Here is a 16,549-nt window from a genome sequence, read left to right as displayed (position 1 = left end):
TTTTATAAAATTCAAGAGTGGAGTAAATGCCTCAATTGAATACAGAATAGAAATATGACATGGTATCTCATTAGGAGAGAGGAGTATATTTTGAGGAAAATAGGAATAGTTAGATGATATTGTGTTCCTAAAAAAAACAATAGTGATATTATAGGACAAATTCTCAAACATGAATGACTATCTAAGGATTTTACTCCTTTTATTTTTCTCTTCTTTCTCGTCTCTTTTCTATTTTTCTTCTTCTTTCTACTTTGTTCTTGTATTTTTTTTCTTTCCTACACAAACATATTAGATGGTTAGGAATCATATACATGTGAAAGTACCGGATGCCACAAGGTGATAAATCCATACTGATACACAGAGAGAAATTTCATATTCCTATAGTTTATAAGAGACAAAAAAAGGGGATGTGCCTAATGTGGCATGAAAACAACTAATATGGCATAACATTGATGAATTTAGACAAATTTTCATTCTATGAATCTAACTATATGGTAGATTGAGGACTAAAGATGTGCTCATCAAATGTGGAATGCCTATTACAACTACTTATGTATTATGTTCTAATGCAGCAAAAACTACTAATAATTGATTGACATCACTAGAATATATTAATATTGAATTTGGAGGCTTAATGGCAATGTCAATGTGTGAAGCAAGAATTCAAATATATGTTAGACTGATAAAGTGTATAGATACAGTTTAGTGATTGGTACTTTTGTGTTTTAGTCTGCTGGGAAGGGTAGATTAGGATTATTATATGACTTTTCTTAATATAAGTCATAATTTTATTCAACAGAGGATATAATAAAGCATATTATTGCTACTAATGACTTGAATATGCTAAACTTTATTATAAAAAGAAAAAATTATTACCTGTTAAATTCAAAATTTGTACTCCAATGACTTCATTGAACAAAATTTGTTTAATTTTTCAGAAATTGAAATTTATAAAATGGTAGATTTGTAATTTTTTAAATTTTTTTAAATAGATCAATTTTATTATTCTATTCATTTTATTCTGCGTAAAGAAATTTGAGTAAATTAATAAAATTCGCACTGATTAGCATATTCAAATGCGGATTCAAGTCATTAACAATAATTATATGCTTAATCTTATCCTCAATTGAATAAAATTAAGATTTATATCCTCTTTTTTCATTAATTTTATTTTGAATCGTTAACATTATTGTTCTTTTCATGAGAGTATTTTGAAGAAAAAAGGACGGGGATAGAGAAACAACTTAAAAAATGAGTTAAAGATTTAATTTCCCAAAAATTACCGTTAATATAAACCTAAGTTATTTGTATTAAAAAATTGGACAAAGACCAAATATGATAAGTTTTTGAATACTTTAAGGACTAAAATCGGTAAGTTTATAGTTGAGAGACTAAAACCAGTAAGTGGATAGTTAAGGGACCTTAAAGGACTAAATATGTTAATTGTATAGTTAAGAAATCATTTTAGACCTACTCCTATAATTAAAGAACTATTTATGTCATTTTCTCTCTCTTGATAATTAATAAAGTTTGTTAATCGCCAAAAAAATATATTTCTTCTTGTTATTGATTATTGATTCTCTTCAAGATTTCATCTTTATGAGCCTTTTGATACTAAACCCCTTTTATAAAAACAAAACATTCAAGGGGCACTTTTAATTGACGAAACATAATCTTGTGTAGACGTGACAAAACAATATACTAGTAATAATACTGGGTCTGAAAAATACTTAAGTAGGTAGAAAACAGTAGATTAGGTAGGCAAAGGGGATGAAATATTGAAAGCGAAAGGAAAGGGTGATCTGGTTATCAAATCATATTTTAAACAGATATGATTTTCCTTTTTTTTAATTATACCCTGTTCTTGACACTTTAAAGTGGGGCTTTTTTTTAAGAAAGAAAAAAATCAGAGAGAATCAAGAAATGGATACATAAAGTGATTTATTATGATTGTAAATTATTAATATTAGAAAGTAGAAAACACTTTATTGAGAAAAAAAGTATTTAAGTATATAGTTTCCGTGCACATTAAGGAGGACACGATATTGTTCTCCCCCAAATCGGAGTCAACTAATTCATATGTGCATGCGTCCCACTCCATCGCAAGGGGGCCATACAGTTAGTAGTTGGCATTAAAAGGGAAATTGCCCGCCATCCTGCATTTAATTCTACTTTTACTTTCTTCATACCCTCTCTCTGTTTTGATTTGATTTGATTCAATTTTCATCCCCCCAAACAAGAATGGACGTGGAAGACCACAAATCCCCTACTTCTATGTCTAACAGATCCTCCAACAAGAAAAGAGCAAGAAATTGCTGCTTCATCTGCCTCGCTCTCCTTCTCCTTCTAGGGCTTCTCTTACTCATCTTGGGCTTAACAGTTTTCAAAACCAAAAAGCCTGTCACGACAGTAGATGCCGTTTCCCTAGATGATTTGGATGTTTCATTTGACATCGCTCGACTCCAAGTTCACCTCAATGTCACCGTTAAAGCCGATCTCTCTGTCCAAAATCCCAACCGGGTCAGCTTCAAATACGACACCACATCTGCTCTACTCCAGTACAAGGGACAAGTTATCGGAGATGCCCCTCTTTTGGCCAGCAAAATTGGCTCCCGTCAAACGCATCCAATGAATATTTCCCTCACCGTCATGGCCGATCGATTACTTTCCGACTCCAGTTTGTATTCCGATGTTATGGCCGGTGCGTTACATCTCACAACTTACGTCAAATTGTCTGGGGTTGTCCATCTTCTATTCAAGATTCGTGTCAAGACTTCCTCTACCTGCGATTTGTTCATCGATGTTCTTAACAGGAGGCTCCTTAATCAGACTTGTCATTATAAGACGAAGCTGTGATTTGTTTTATTTGTTTTCTCTTCTGTATGTAAGTATCCTTGTCCCACACTTAGATTCGATTCGATTTCGATTTCAGAATACTACTACTATCATTTTTATTAGATCCCACTTAATATATATACAAATATCTTGTCCTCTATATTTGCTTTCTACACTTTCTCTCTACTACATTTGTGTTTATCAAATACAATTTTGTCGTAGATTTTTAAAAAATCATGTTTTTCTCAGGAAGAACTATTGGGATAGGTTACACACAAAAAGGCAAGTGTTATCTAGCTAGTGTAATACAGGTGAGGAAATTAAGTTTGCAGTACAGTTGCTCTTTGTTTCATCTGGTCTTGAACCAAAGTAGACAATAATGGAGTTAGTGACAACATGTAATTCTCATTCATTCATTTTGTCGTACTGCAACTCAGAATCTTTTATTAAGTAAAATGGTTCTTCTGCGAATTTTGTACTTGAAATGTTTTTGTTGGAAATTAGAGATCCTTGTTTGTACCACCATAATAAAATCTGTTGAAGTTTAGCTACTCCTAAAAGTGGTTGTCATACTCAACCCTGAGCCCCTTTGATGACCAAGAATTAAAATGAGAATAGGTCGAGTGCTTCTTATCAAGGACAGGACCTGGTTTAACAGGCATATTGGGAAGCTTTGCTATTAACTTGATGCAATTTCATCAGTTTTGTCTTTCACTGTCATATACAGCAGAGAGTACAATAAAACTTGTTGAGCTTCATTTTACAAAAGGATTGGATGTTAGTTTCAAGTTGAAGTGAAGTGTATCTGCTATGAAAAATGAAATGGAGATGCTTCTTTGAATGAGCTGTAACATTTTTAACTCAGAAACCAGGGAGTGAACTCGCGGCATATGTGTCTGCCATGAAATAAACTGGGAGCTGCAAAGCAAAATCTGACAGAAACAATCATGGAAAGTGTACATTCTATAGATGGAGTTATTTCTTTCAAGTGTAACGTGATTTCGATCTCCTATTATTAAACAAATTGAATTGCTTTATGTTCCTGAGTTATCATGTTAGACACAACTTATCTCAAACATGTAACAATGGACTGAAACATATGAACAAACAAGTCGTGGGAAGACAAGGCAGCTTCTTAGATGTCTGTATTCGAGTACTTTTAATTCTTGCAGTTCCTCTGTTGTCAATTAAGAGCAAGATAAAAAGCAAAACACATCAAAGTTTATGAATACAGGTGTTTCTGATTATTTAGGTAAATTTGACGATGCCCTTTCATCAGCCATGAGCCCACGAGCCTGATATAATAGCAATATCATGCTTTGTATCACAAATCCTCTTGCCACCATAGAGACCACCACTGATTGGTCCGTCGAGCCATTAACGTGTAGCAGAATGTAGAACAGATTGATATTTCAATTCCAAGTTTCCAACTACCAAAGGGTGTGCTTGTCGCTTGTCGCTTGTTCGTTTGGCTGGGAACAGGTTATTTCGGGATTGGTTATCCCGAGATAAATTATCCCACCATGTATATGAAATAACTTATCTCATCATTAAGGTAAAAATGATGAGATAGATAGATCAAGAATACCTAATAGCTCCAACCAAACGCAAGATAAAATAATCCTCCATTTTACCCAGGATTATTACTATAGTCAAATGTCAAATAGTTGGGTCCTTATAAGTAAAGATTTTACTATATCCTCATCAATTATTTTATTTTTATTTTACAAAAGTACGATATGGTGGTCTTTTTCCTTTGTTTTGGTTCCCTTTCAGCCCTAAAAGAAAGTTTTTGTCCATTCCATTTTTCTTCATTGGCACCAATCAGAAAGAAAAGCCATATTTTTGCCCATTTGGTTGAAAGCTACACAGCACCAGAAGCAAGAAAATGAAAAGGCGCAGAAGTCAACATAGATATGAGGTTTGTTCCTTTCATTTTCAAAGCACTTTTTAGGCCATTGGAATTGGAGTGTTGCTGCTGGTACAGTGTGTGTTACATTGGAGGACCCTTTGAATCCCAGCAGTCAATTTATCTGACTCCCATCTCCTTCCTTGCTAACAGCTCAGGACAACCTTACGCTCTTAACGCACTTAATTTCCTAACATAAAATTGGAACTTTTCTTAACCTGTTAATTAAAGACCAAGAGAACAAGTTCCAATTGAGTGAACTTATCAGCTTCCAGTTCTATTCTGAATCTGGCTTCTACTGTTCTCATTTGGTACTATTAGACAGACCACATCGAAATGGCAGGAGATCAACCTAAATTTCATTGGGGATAGACACAAGAATAGAAGCTGGTGGACTGTGCTGTGTCTGCTGTCGTCTTTCTTGCCATCTTCTTCATACTCTATTAATATTGGCATTGACCATATTCAGGATTAAGTTACCTCGCATTAAAATGGCATCCAAGTATTTTCCATACATATCTACTGGTCTGCTCTACAAATAAAACTGAACATTACCTTGGACCTTAAGATTCAGCTTGAAAACCCAAGTAAAGCCAGCTTCAGGCATATGGCAGGCAAAAGACGACTGCACGCTCCACACCTAACAAGTTTTGAGGTATTTATGTGTGTTTGGGATGCAATTTTCTGCAAGGCTATGTAGTACTGGTTCTTAAATTCATTGGGGTAGACACCGTTTATGAAGCCTGAGATTCTTAAGCTAAATAGTCTGATATCGTGCATTATCAAGGAAGTGATGAGATGCCAACTGGACTGAAATTTATGTAAAGACCAGCTTGAGCAAAGTCAGTTTATGAAACATTTCTCCACTAACAATCATTGATCATCATTAGACATAAAGTTCATGGAAGTACCAAAATGGCCACCAATCAACTATCAAATTAAATAGAGACTTTTGTCCACATCAGAAGTTGCAACAAAAGCCTATACATTATACTGATACAAGAGTACAGTCACTCAATACTGATTAAATTCTACATAATTAGTACATAAAACTCCTAGAATTAAAAGTAGCAGTCATGATTTCAACAACCTAAACACTATGTTAATGCTCTATGACATCCAAGTTCGAGGTTAGCCACCACACTGAAAATGAGTGAGGTTGTCATGTACTAGAATCAATCTCCGGCAGAGAACCCATATTCCTTCACATAGTTGCAACATAAATATAATCAAAATATAAGCTTTTTGCATAATCCTTTGTCAATTCTTTTATAACGACTTGCAGGCTTCATAGGAGCACCAGGGCAAGTATCAGAAACTCCACTAAGGTGAGGTGCATAGGTAGGTGTCTTGTATCCATCAGAATCTGAAAGTGGAGTTGAGGCTTTCGAATGATGATCCTCATTCTGTTCTGAGGTAATAACTTGTAGGAGAGAATTGTACAACATTTCAAATAACATCTCATCCTCAGACACCGTTCCCACATTGTCCAAGTGATCAACATTTTCATTGAAATTCAAAGTCTCCTCAAAGTTAAGCTGACGTGTCACTTTGGCTCGTGAATCTGTAAAATACTTTTTACATTGTGGGGCAAGCATTAGTTCATCTGGTCCAGGAGCAAATGGATCAAACCCAAACCCCTTGGGAGTCTGTCGACTTCCTTCATTTGTATAAACCATGTCACCAAAAAGTTGAGAATTAAAGCAATAACGAGTCCTGTGAAGAGAAGACCAAACTGGTGAACAACACCCATCTACGTGGTCGCCACCTTCTTGGGTGGAATCAGGTGTGATTGGACCTAGAGGATCAGATGGCAATTCTGCTCTTGGAGACTGATCACCACATCCCTTCAATTTCTTAACAATGGAGTAGTGAGACAAACTTTCTTCCTTATTTCCATCAGAACCAACATGAGTACTGTCCATTATTCCTGCACTATTCACTAATAAAGATACGAGTTTTGATATGAAAAATATGGTCAATGCAAGGTTAAAGTGTAAATAGGTAATTGGAGGATTTAGCAATTTATCTACAATCATATAACTTGTTATCACATGACCACCAACACATGTGTAGTATGTCTGAAAGTCTATGACTAAAACCAAACCTCTACTGCTAGCAATCAAAAGAAAAATGTAGTATTTCTTGTTGAGTCCTTCATACAAAAAGCTTTATTTCGTTATTCTATATTGACAAGTAAGCGCCCGCCGGTTGAGGAGAATAGATATAGGAAAATTCCATGTTGAAAGCTACTACTAGAAAAGCTAATCTGACGAGTTCATCCTTGAATAAATTGGGGGCTTGGCCGACTGCCCTAACCTGGAGATCAATTTTAGGTTTTTGCAACACTACTAGGGCAAAGCCCTAACTAAATCAAAGGAAAAGGAGAAACCAATACAAGTGTATATTGCAGATCGACTGAAATGAGCAACTAAAGAATGCAAAGTTTTACCTCAAACAGCAACAAAAGATCTATACACACCGCAAGCCGGAAATGTAGTAGGAGATCCCCTTCTACACAAAATCAACTAGAGGTACCATTAATTCTCAAAATTAAATATTGTAGTAACAAGTTTGACCAGTCAACATCAATATCCACTTCAAAAATTGGGAATAAGAGGCACTTCAATTTTGTTATTTGAATGTAGTAGGAGATCCCCTTCTACACAAAATCAACTAGAGGTACCATTAATTCTCAAAATTAAATATTGTAGTAACAAGTTTGACCAGTCAACATCAATATCCACTTCAAAAATTGGGAATAAGAGGCACTTCAATTTTGTTATTTGCTAAGCATTTGGACATGCGATATGAAATCACCGTTTGTACATGTTATTCTCCAAAAATCATGATTTTGGCTTTTTCAAATATAAAAATTGATTCACAAATTTATATTTTGTGAAAAAAACAACTCCACATTTATAAATACTTACCATTTATTTCTTATGTAAAATAAAATTTATAATTCATATCATTAGTTTTTAAACCGGAAAAGGGTCAAAACTGTCTTTTAACATATTGAAAATGGCTCAAAAATGTCATCCTCCACCTATTTGATTAAAATAAATGCCCTATTTAAGCTTAAAATTACCCTTTCTTTTAAGAGAAGCTGATGTGCCATAAATTAATTTTGTAATTAAATATATAACATTATTTTTATTGGTCCACAGGTAATTAATTAGACCATAAATCATTATCCACTAACCCAAACCCATCTCAAAGGCCCAACACTTCTTCATCTTCCTTTCCAATTCATCCAGCATTAAGGAATATTCTCAGCCATTTCCATGGTGTCGTCACTTTTCTTGCTCCTGACATCGCCTCCTTTCTTGCTCTGACATCACCAGCTCAGTCAGAGCAAGAATTATCATCTGATTTTTTTTTGTGAAACTAAAAGCGATTTATTGGAGATAACTTTAAATCGGGTCTATCTTTATTTTCTTCAAACAAATTTGCTTTAGAGATTTCCAAGTTAGCTTCTATTTTTTTATAGTTTGGTGATGAGTTAAATGATCATGAAAATCCTGAAGATGAAAATGGAGATGACCATTATGATAATGAAGAAGGGGAAATTGTGGGTATTAGGGATGAGGTTTCCACTCTCTCTGACCAGTGGTATTTCTAAATATGAAGAAGGCTGTCTTTTATAAATGGATTGGGTTAATGATATGATTGTGAATGAAATTAGATATAATTAATTATAGATGGACCAATAAAAATAATGTCACATATTTAATTATATAATTTATTTATGCCACATTAACTTCTGTTAAAAGGAAGGGTAACTTTAGACTTAAATTTAACCTTAAGGACATTGTTTATCCAAATAGGTGGATGGAGGGCATTTTTTATCCAATAGATGAAAAAAGGGAATTTTTAAACCATTTTTAATACGTTAAGGGCATTTTCGACCCTTCTCTCATTTTTAAACCATTTACATCTCATATAATGATTATTCTCACTTACATAGAATTTATTAATACTTCAAATCAATTTCTACTTTACCATTTATATTCACCAAATTCATTATTTTTTTTATCAAATTTACTTACCAACAAATGGCTTAAAGTAACAATGTTGGTTCGTCTTCTTAGTATATGACCAAGAAATGCAAGTTGAATGTGAGAAAATTGCATGTACAATGTGGGATGACTATATTAAAGACTAGAACACCACAATTTATATATGTTAAAAAAAAATATTGAATTAAAGTTTGATCAATAAATATTGTATTTTTTAAGAATATCTTTGTGATGGTGTATTATGAGACTTCATAAGGTTTTGTTTATTTGGTAAGATTCTATAAAGAATTGAGACAATTTTAATAGTTTTACAACTTATGGGTTTTTTATGTTTATAAGAAAACATACGATATAAAAGTTCAAATTACAAAACTTCAACTTCATCTCATGATTTCATTTCACATGGTCAGAAGGGCCTTTAGAGTTTATATTTCACTTGTTATAAAAGTGGCTCATATATACTTACTGTCATACAAATAGTTCACAGATATTGTAACATCTCGGAAGTTGAAAAGAAAAGTTGCAGAAAAATTATTGAGCTAGTGATTCTACGAGTCCTACCTAGGGACCGTAGGAAGTGAATCATAGGACCCAAAGTTGAGTTTTGGAAAATTAAGTTTTTGAAATTTGACTTACGACTTGACATGACAAACCATATGAAGTTTGACGGGTTGTTGGATCTATAGGGTTGATTTAGAGAAATTGATTGAGACATCAGTCTACGAGAAAGGATTTACACGTCATCGTGTGTTTTACGGGTCAGAGGATGGTCTCGTAGAATTGATCTAGACTTAGTGAAATTTTAGAGCTAAACTTTTGTTCTACAGATGGGGTCTACAGACCGTAGAAAATTCAAGGGATCGTAGAAGTGTCTCGTGAAATGATTGAATTTTTGGATGTCTGAAGGTTGTTCTATGGTTGACCAGGACGGGCCGTAGGGATTCTTATGAGTCGTAGGTCCCAACCGTATGATTGTTCACCAGTAAATTCTTAAGGGTATTTAGGTTTTTTCCTATGAATCTAATACTTATACCATGTTGTTTTGATCATTATTTTAAGTCCTATAACTACCCTTTCACCCTTTAAACTTCCCTAACACCCCCATTCACTCAAATCCCCAAATCTCATCTACATTTATCCCCTTCAATTATCTCTCAAGGTCAAGGAAGAAGAAGATAGGGTTTTCAAATCAACTCTCATTTTCACCATTGCTTATGGGCTTTGATCCTCAAGGTATATATGGTTTCATCAATGTGTTTCATTCACCCAGTGATCCCCAAATTTTCTCAATTTTCTAAGTCAAATTGATTAGGTTTTATTCCATTCTCCATTGTTCAATTGTGTTGATTCAATTGTTCAATTTTGATTTTATTATAATTGTTTTGACTAAATTACCTACTTTTCAATTATTTTCACATGAACCCGTGCATTGATCATGATTTTGACCATGAATCCTAAAAGACATGAATTTATGAAGAAACTATGAATCTACAAATGATGTTTTCATGAAGTTATACATGATTTATGAAAAGGAATATTTTATGACCTAGGTTGCTTTAATATGAGCATTAATGAAATATTTTCTCATATATTAAGGAATCATGGCTTGGTGAAAATTTTTCTCACATATGCTTGATTCAAGATTTAATGAGCTACTCTATGATGTTTAATCTTGGATTAAAATTTGAATTGTACTTTTTCATGTATGATGATAAGTTTATGAAAATAACTATTTCGTTGGGATTTAACTTAGCACTTAGAGAACTTTGAGGTGGAGGCTCAAATAGGGTAGTCTCTAGTAGCAATCTTTAGTTCAAAACTACGTGTCCCTGTAGGTTTGTCTTAACTGATCTAGCTAGTGGATCCACATATAGCATATGATAAGATACGGAGTTCTATCTTTTCAAGTAGACTCTCTCTTCTCGATGTGGGAGTTAAATCGAATTTCATGTTATAGTTTGCATCTTCTATTGTCGGTCAAAGCTAATATCCCACAAAATGAACGAATTTGTCCTTCATGATTTTATAAAGGTTTTCATATGATTTTTAGATACATTAAACATGTTTCATGATTTATGATGTCTCTTTAAAGGATTTACTAGGCTTAGCTTTGTTATGCATACCATATTTTTTATTATGTCCCCTTAATGATCATGTTTCATGTTTTCATGCATATCTCTCATACTTAGTACATTCTATGTACTAATGCATATTTGTGTCTACATTGTTTCACTAATGTAGGGTGTGATGCTTCCTCTCCTTTCGCTCGTGACGAGTTGATAGCTTTAAGGAATTGAAGATTTGGTGAGTCCCCACATTTCGAGGACCATGTCACATTTATTGCTTTCATATGTCTTTACTTTTTAGATATTGTATGTGGTGTACGGGTTACGTCCCGACCAATTATTTTGATGTAATAGATGTCTTGTCAGGACTATGATTGGACTTCCGTATTATGTCAAAAATCTTTTATTTATATGGGATTATTTACCCTTATTTCTCGTATTTTCTATTATGTTGTTTTGAATGCATGTCAAGTGGCATGTGTAGGACCTCTCGGGGTCTTATACACCATGTCATGTCTAGGGTGTATTTGAGTCGTGACATATTCCGTTATTGTTACAAAAGTGGCTCACATATACCCTTCATATAACGGAAGTGAAATTTTTATTTTTAATTTTAAAAAATTCATGTAGAGGTAGATATGATCTTTCTAGCAAAGTTCAAGGTATATCTTAATATTTTTCACACATAAATTATTTTTGACTTCTTTGATTATCATTATTTGAGTTGGGAGTTAAGGAGAACCTCTCATATGAAGAAGTTTTGATTGAGATTTTAGACCGGCAAGTTAAGAAGTTGAGTAATAAAGATGTTGCTTCCGTGAAATTGTTGTGGAGGAATCAATTAGTTGAGGGTGCTACTTGGGAGACCGAGGCCGATATGATGTCGCGATATCCTCATATTGTTCCTTCTACAGGGTGCTACTTGGGAGACCGAGGCCGATATGATGTCGCGATATCCTAATATTGTTCCTTCTACTCCTATTCTAGCTTGAGGTAATGAGCTTCTCATGGTTTGTTCTTTATTTTGGAGTCATGTGTCTTCCATGATTTCCTTATTTATGCATGTTCATGAAAAATCTTATGTTTTGAAAGAAAATGCGTTACAAAATTGATTTTCCTCATGTTGATGTGCATTGAGTATGAGTTACCTATAGACTTCATGAGATGATATGTTGAACATGTTTGGCTTGGAGTTGATATTTCCTCCTCGTATACATGCATTTGAGTATGAATTGCATGTAGACTACTTGATATGATGATATGAGCATGTTAGCTTGGAATGGATATTTCCTCCTCGAATGTTAGCTTGGAGTTGATATTTTTCCTCCTCGGGTATGTGCATTATGAGATTTGCATTCATGTTGGGATCCTAATTTCCATCCTCCTTATGATGTTTAAAGTATGTTTTAGCTTGGAGTCGATATTCTTCCTTGGTTGTGTGCATTTTGATGAAGTTGCATGCATGATGGGTTGCTAATTTAGAGTCATTTCCTCTAAGTGATGCGTAGAATCTCATTCGAGAACGAATGATCCCAAGGGGGAGATATTGTAACATCCCGGACCCAAAAGAGGGTAGCATGGATAATTTCAAGAAGTTGCAAATGCCAGCCACGAAGGCCAACCACGGACCATGGGTGTGGTATGTGGACTAGGCACCCCAAAACCTTCAGAAGCCATGAAACCACGACCTAACTAACGGACCGTTGGTCAGACCACGATCCGTGGTTAGTGGCCATGGTTCAGTGGCCTAAAAACATGTTCCTGACCACGAACGACGGTCGTGCAAGACGGCCCGTCATCCTGGCAACGGTCCGTCGTCAGTGGTCCGTGAATGGTAGGTTGACAATTATTTTTAAGGGTAATTGAGTCTTTTTCTAATTAATCTAACCTAATATTATATCGTTTTGCCTATGTCTAAGACCCATATATAAGTCTTTTTACCAGCAAATTTCCCAATAGAAATCATTCCCTCAATTCACCAAAAAGAAGAACTGTCTCAAATATTTTTCTCTCTATAACTTGAAGAAGAAGAAGGATTCAACCTAGGGTTTCAAGTCAAGTCTCAATTCCTTCATTGAAGATTAGCAATTGGCTTCAAGGTATGATAGTTTTCCTCCATGGATTCCTTCCATTCACGGAGTCCCTAAATTGTCCTATTTTCAAAGTTAGAATTCCCCAATTGAGTTAGGATTTTCTTCAACTGTCATAGGTTCTCTTGATTATTGATTTAAATGATTGAATTATGATCTCTTATGCATGAATTGCTAAAATAGAATGATTTTATGATGATTTTCCCGTGAACCCATGTAATCCCCATGTTTTTCAAGTTATGATCATATGATGTGGTATTTTGATTATGAAGAAAGAGTTTTATGAAATTAAGCATGTATTGATAGATTTACATGATTTTATGATGAAATTCATATCTAACCCATGTTTTTTTCTAAATGTTGATGATTGAAAGTGGGTATTGAGCTTTGAAAGGTGAATTATGGAATTATGCATGTTCTTATGAAATATATGAAAATGTTTTAAGGATGCTTTGAGAGTAAAATATCAATGATAATGTTAATGATGTGTTATTGAAAGGATTTTCTCATAAACACATGAAAGTATGATCGTGATAGGTTTTCTCACATAAAGTATGGATTCTAAGGTTGAAATGTTTTCTCACCTAATTGAATCAAAGATAAGGAGTTATCCTAATGAAGCCTAGCTTGAATTGGATACTTCATTGTACCTTTCCATGGATGTCTTATGACTTAGCTTGGATTGGCAAAATGACGTGCCCTTCCATGGATAATAAAAACAAGTAAGAAATGACTATTCCGTGGGATTTATGCTTAGCATCGAGAGGATATTGAGATGGAGGCTCTCCCGTTAGTAGAGGTCAGGTTTCTAGAAGCAATCTCATTATCCCTTACCTATGTGCCCACATAGGATGATTGTCTAGATAGACATTAGCTAGTGGTCCACTTAAGCTAAAATTCATGGTCCTTACCTTAACACGTATGACAACCTTTTTCAGTATGGGAGACATCGGGGATCATGTTATAGCTCACATGGTCTCTATGTCGGTTAAGTCTAATTCCCACATTAATAATGAACTAAGGTTACTTCAAGAAGTATCTCATATGTGTTCAAAGATATATTCTAAATATGTTATCTTGCATTGACCATTGTTTTATGACTTATGTTTTCTAACCTTCTTATATCATGTTTTAGCTTGGTCAATTGCATGTCATGAAATGTTTGCATAACTATCATACTTGGTACATTGTTTTGTACTAACACATAATCTTGCCTACATTTCCCCAAATGTAGGGTCCGATAGTCAGGTTTCTCAGTTTAGTGGCTAGTGGTTGATTTCGATATTTTCTATCTTGGTGAGTCCTCATGCTTCGAGGACGGACTTTTATTATTTAGTTCCTTTCTTGTATTTCAGTTTTTGACATGATGTATGGGCTAAGCCTAATTTCATTTTATTGTATTAGATGGCTAATGAGACAAGTGTTTTAGACTTCCACTTTCTTTTATAAAAACTTTTGGACTTGAAATGTTGTTTTACTTCTTATGTTTTATTTCTTATGTTATGAATGCTAAGTGGCTTGTATGAGGCCTTTCGAGGTCTTGTACGCCATGTTACATCTAGGGGCACCCCTGGGTTGTGAAAGTCCCACACTTTTACAAAAAATTGAGAGCATTGTTATGTCATGTGATAGATTGAGGGTGTATTTAAGTTTTGTTAGTAAAATAGAAAGTATCTTTTAAGGTTATTAATAATTGAAAGAAGTTGTTTTCAATGGAGACACATACATCCTTACCTTTTATTTTAATTGAGATAAATGTCAAAAATACATCTAAACTATCTTTTTTTTTTAGTTTCATACCTAAACTATTGAGAGTATGAGTTTCATTCATAAACTATCACTTATTAGTTTGAGAAACACACCTCTCTCTTTTATTACACTTTCTTCATGGTGTGTGTACTACACTATCTGTTTTACTTTTAAAAAAAAGGAAAAAGACATAAAATCCCCCCTGAACTTGGCACGGAAACTTACTTTAGTACTTAAACTACACGGGTGTTTATATACCCTCCTTAACATCTTTTAAGTGATTAAAACACTTCCTAAGGGATGATGTGGCAGAGAGAGTGAGTGCACTCTCCTGAAAGTGCGTGAAAAAAGAGAAAAAAACTGAATTTTTAAAGCCCTACAAATGGCCTTTTTTTATTGGCCAATATATAACAAATTATTTAACTAGTTTTTTTTATATATATATTAAATCTTTAAAATATGTAAATTTTCTTGAAATTAGTGGGTCCCCTTTTTATTTTCTTTAAAAAAATTTATTTTTATTTTGTTGTCTTCTTCAATACACATTTTTCTCCATTGAAACATCTCTTCCTCCATCTTCTTCCCCACCTCTATACACTATTTTCATTTCACTAATCTTTTACTAATCCGTAAAATTCAATAGCAATGTCATTTTATTGACGTCGATTTCACTCTATTATTTATATCGATTTGGCAAATGTAAACTTTCTTAAATTTTGAGCAACCCATTTTGATTTCTAGATCATTCAAACATTTCTCATAAAATTTATATTTTTTTTGGATCAACTTTCTTATGCAATCTTCATTTCTTATTTAATTTGTCAAGAAAAAATTGGCTTTCAAAAAAATCCATTCTCCAAGAGAGTAAATTCGTTGGGAGGGTTCGAAGAAGATAATGTGAATTTCTTCTTTAAAGTGACTTAAAAAAATGTTGAATAGTGAAGAAGAAGAAGAAAAGAAAGTATTGAAGGTTGGAATAATGGTGAACAACAAGGAAGAAGAAAGAGAGGAGGTGGGGGTATGCATTTATAAATTAATTTTAAAAAGTGTTTAAGAAAAAATAGTGAATAAGTAAAAAAGAAATAAAGATTAATGACATGGTGCCTACATGGTTATGATGTGACACTTACGTGGCTATGATGTGGTGGGTGAGAGTGGTGTTATAGTCTCAAGGTGGAAAAAACCACTTCAAAGATCTTAAGGGGGGTATTTAAACGCCCGTGTAGTTTAAGTACTAAAGTAAGTTATCCGACCAAGTTCAGGTTTTTTTTTTTTATGTATTTTCCCTAAAAAAAATAATTGTCAATCACACTCCACATGGACAAAACATTCCACCTTCACAAAATTAAATATATTATTATTATTAATTAAAATTAAAAAATAAAGAATTATTATCCCAAAAAATATTTTTAAAAAAAATAAAATGTAAATCCTTACCTCACTCCATCATTTCCTCTTCACCGCAACCTCTTTCTTTCACAGGAGAGGGGACAATACGCTTTAAGAAGCTTGGGCTACTCAACCGATAGATGCGGAGAACTAGTAAGAATTGTGCCTGCCATCTACCTCACCCTATTTTTTAGTTTTTTTGTTTAAATTTCTTTTTAAAAGTATTTAATTTTTTTTACTTCATCCCCCCCCCCCCCCCCCCTCTTCAAATAATAATTTAGATATTATTTATTTTCTTAAAAAGAATAATTCTACCCCACTCCATCTATCCCTCTGTTTCCAATTTATTTTCTCTTTTTGTGTTAGATATATACATACCTTTTTAGGAAAATAATTATTTGTTCTCCGTAAGACTTTTTTTAAAATAATTTTTTTATTTATGTTATATCCGTTACACAAGTAGAAAAAAATTCTTAAAAATCTATGTAC

The 16,549-nt window shown here is 33.7% G+C and overlaps 2 protein-coding genes across 2 annotated transcripts; one reads left to right on the top strand and one right to left on the bottom strand.

Annotated features, from left to right (window-relative positions):
• Positions 1-2,242: 2,242 nt before the first annotated feature.
• On the top strand, positions 2,243-3,056 carry LOC125812739 (uncharacterized). Its single transcript, XM_049492217.1, has one exon. The coding sequence runs from the start codon at positions 2,275-2,277 to the stop codon at positions 2,854-2,856; it is 582 nt and encodes a 193-aa protein (XP_049348174.1). The 5' UTR covers positions 2,243-2,274; the 3' UTR covers positions 2,857-3,056.
• Positions 3,057-5,669: 2,613 nt separating this feature from the next.
• LOC125812737 (uncharacterized) lies at positions 5,670-6,669 on the bottom strand. Its single transcript, XM_049492216.1, has one exon. The coding sequence runs from the start codon at positions 6,667-6,669 to the stop codon at positions 5,974-5,976; it is 696 nt and encodes a 231-aa protein (XP_049348173.1). The 3' UTR covers positions 5,670-5,973.
• Positions 6,670-16,549: the final 9,880 nt, after the last annotated feature.

The sequence above is a fragment of the Solanum verrucosum genome, unplaced genomic scaffold, assembly GCF_900185275.1.
Source record: "Solanum verrucosum unplaced genomic scaffold, falcon-dt-bn FXZP01000033.1, whole genome shotgun sequence".
In the NCBI taxonomy this organism is placed as follows: domain Eukaryota; kingdom Viridiplantae; phylum Streptophyta; class Magnoliopsida; order Solanales; family Solanaceae; genus Solanum; species Solanum verrucosum.
This window is presented reverse-complemented; position numbering and strand designations above follow the sequence as displayed.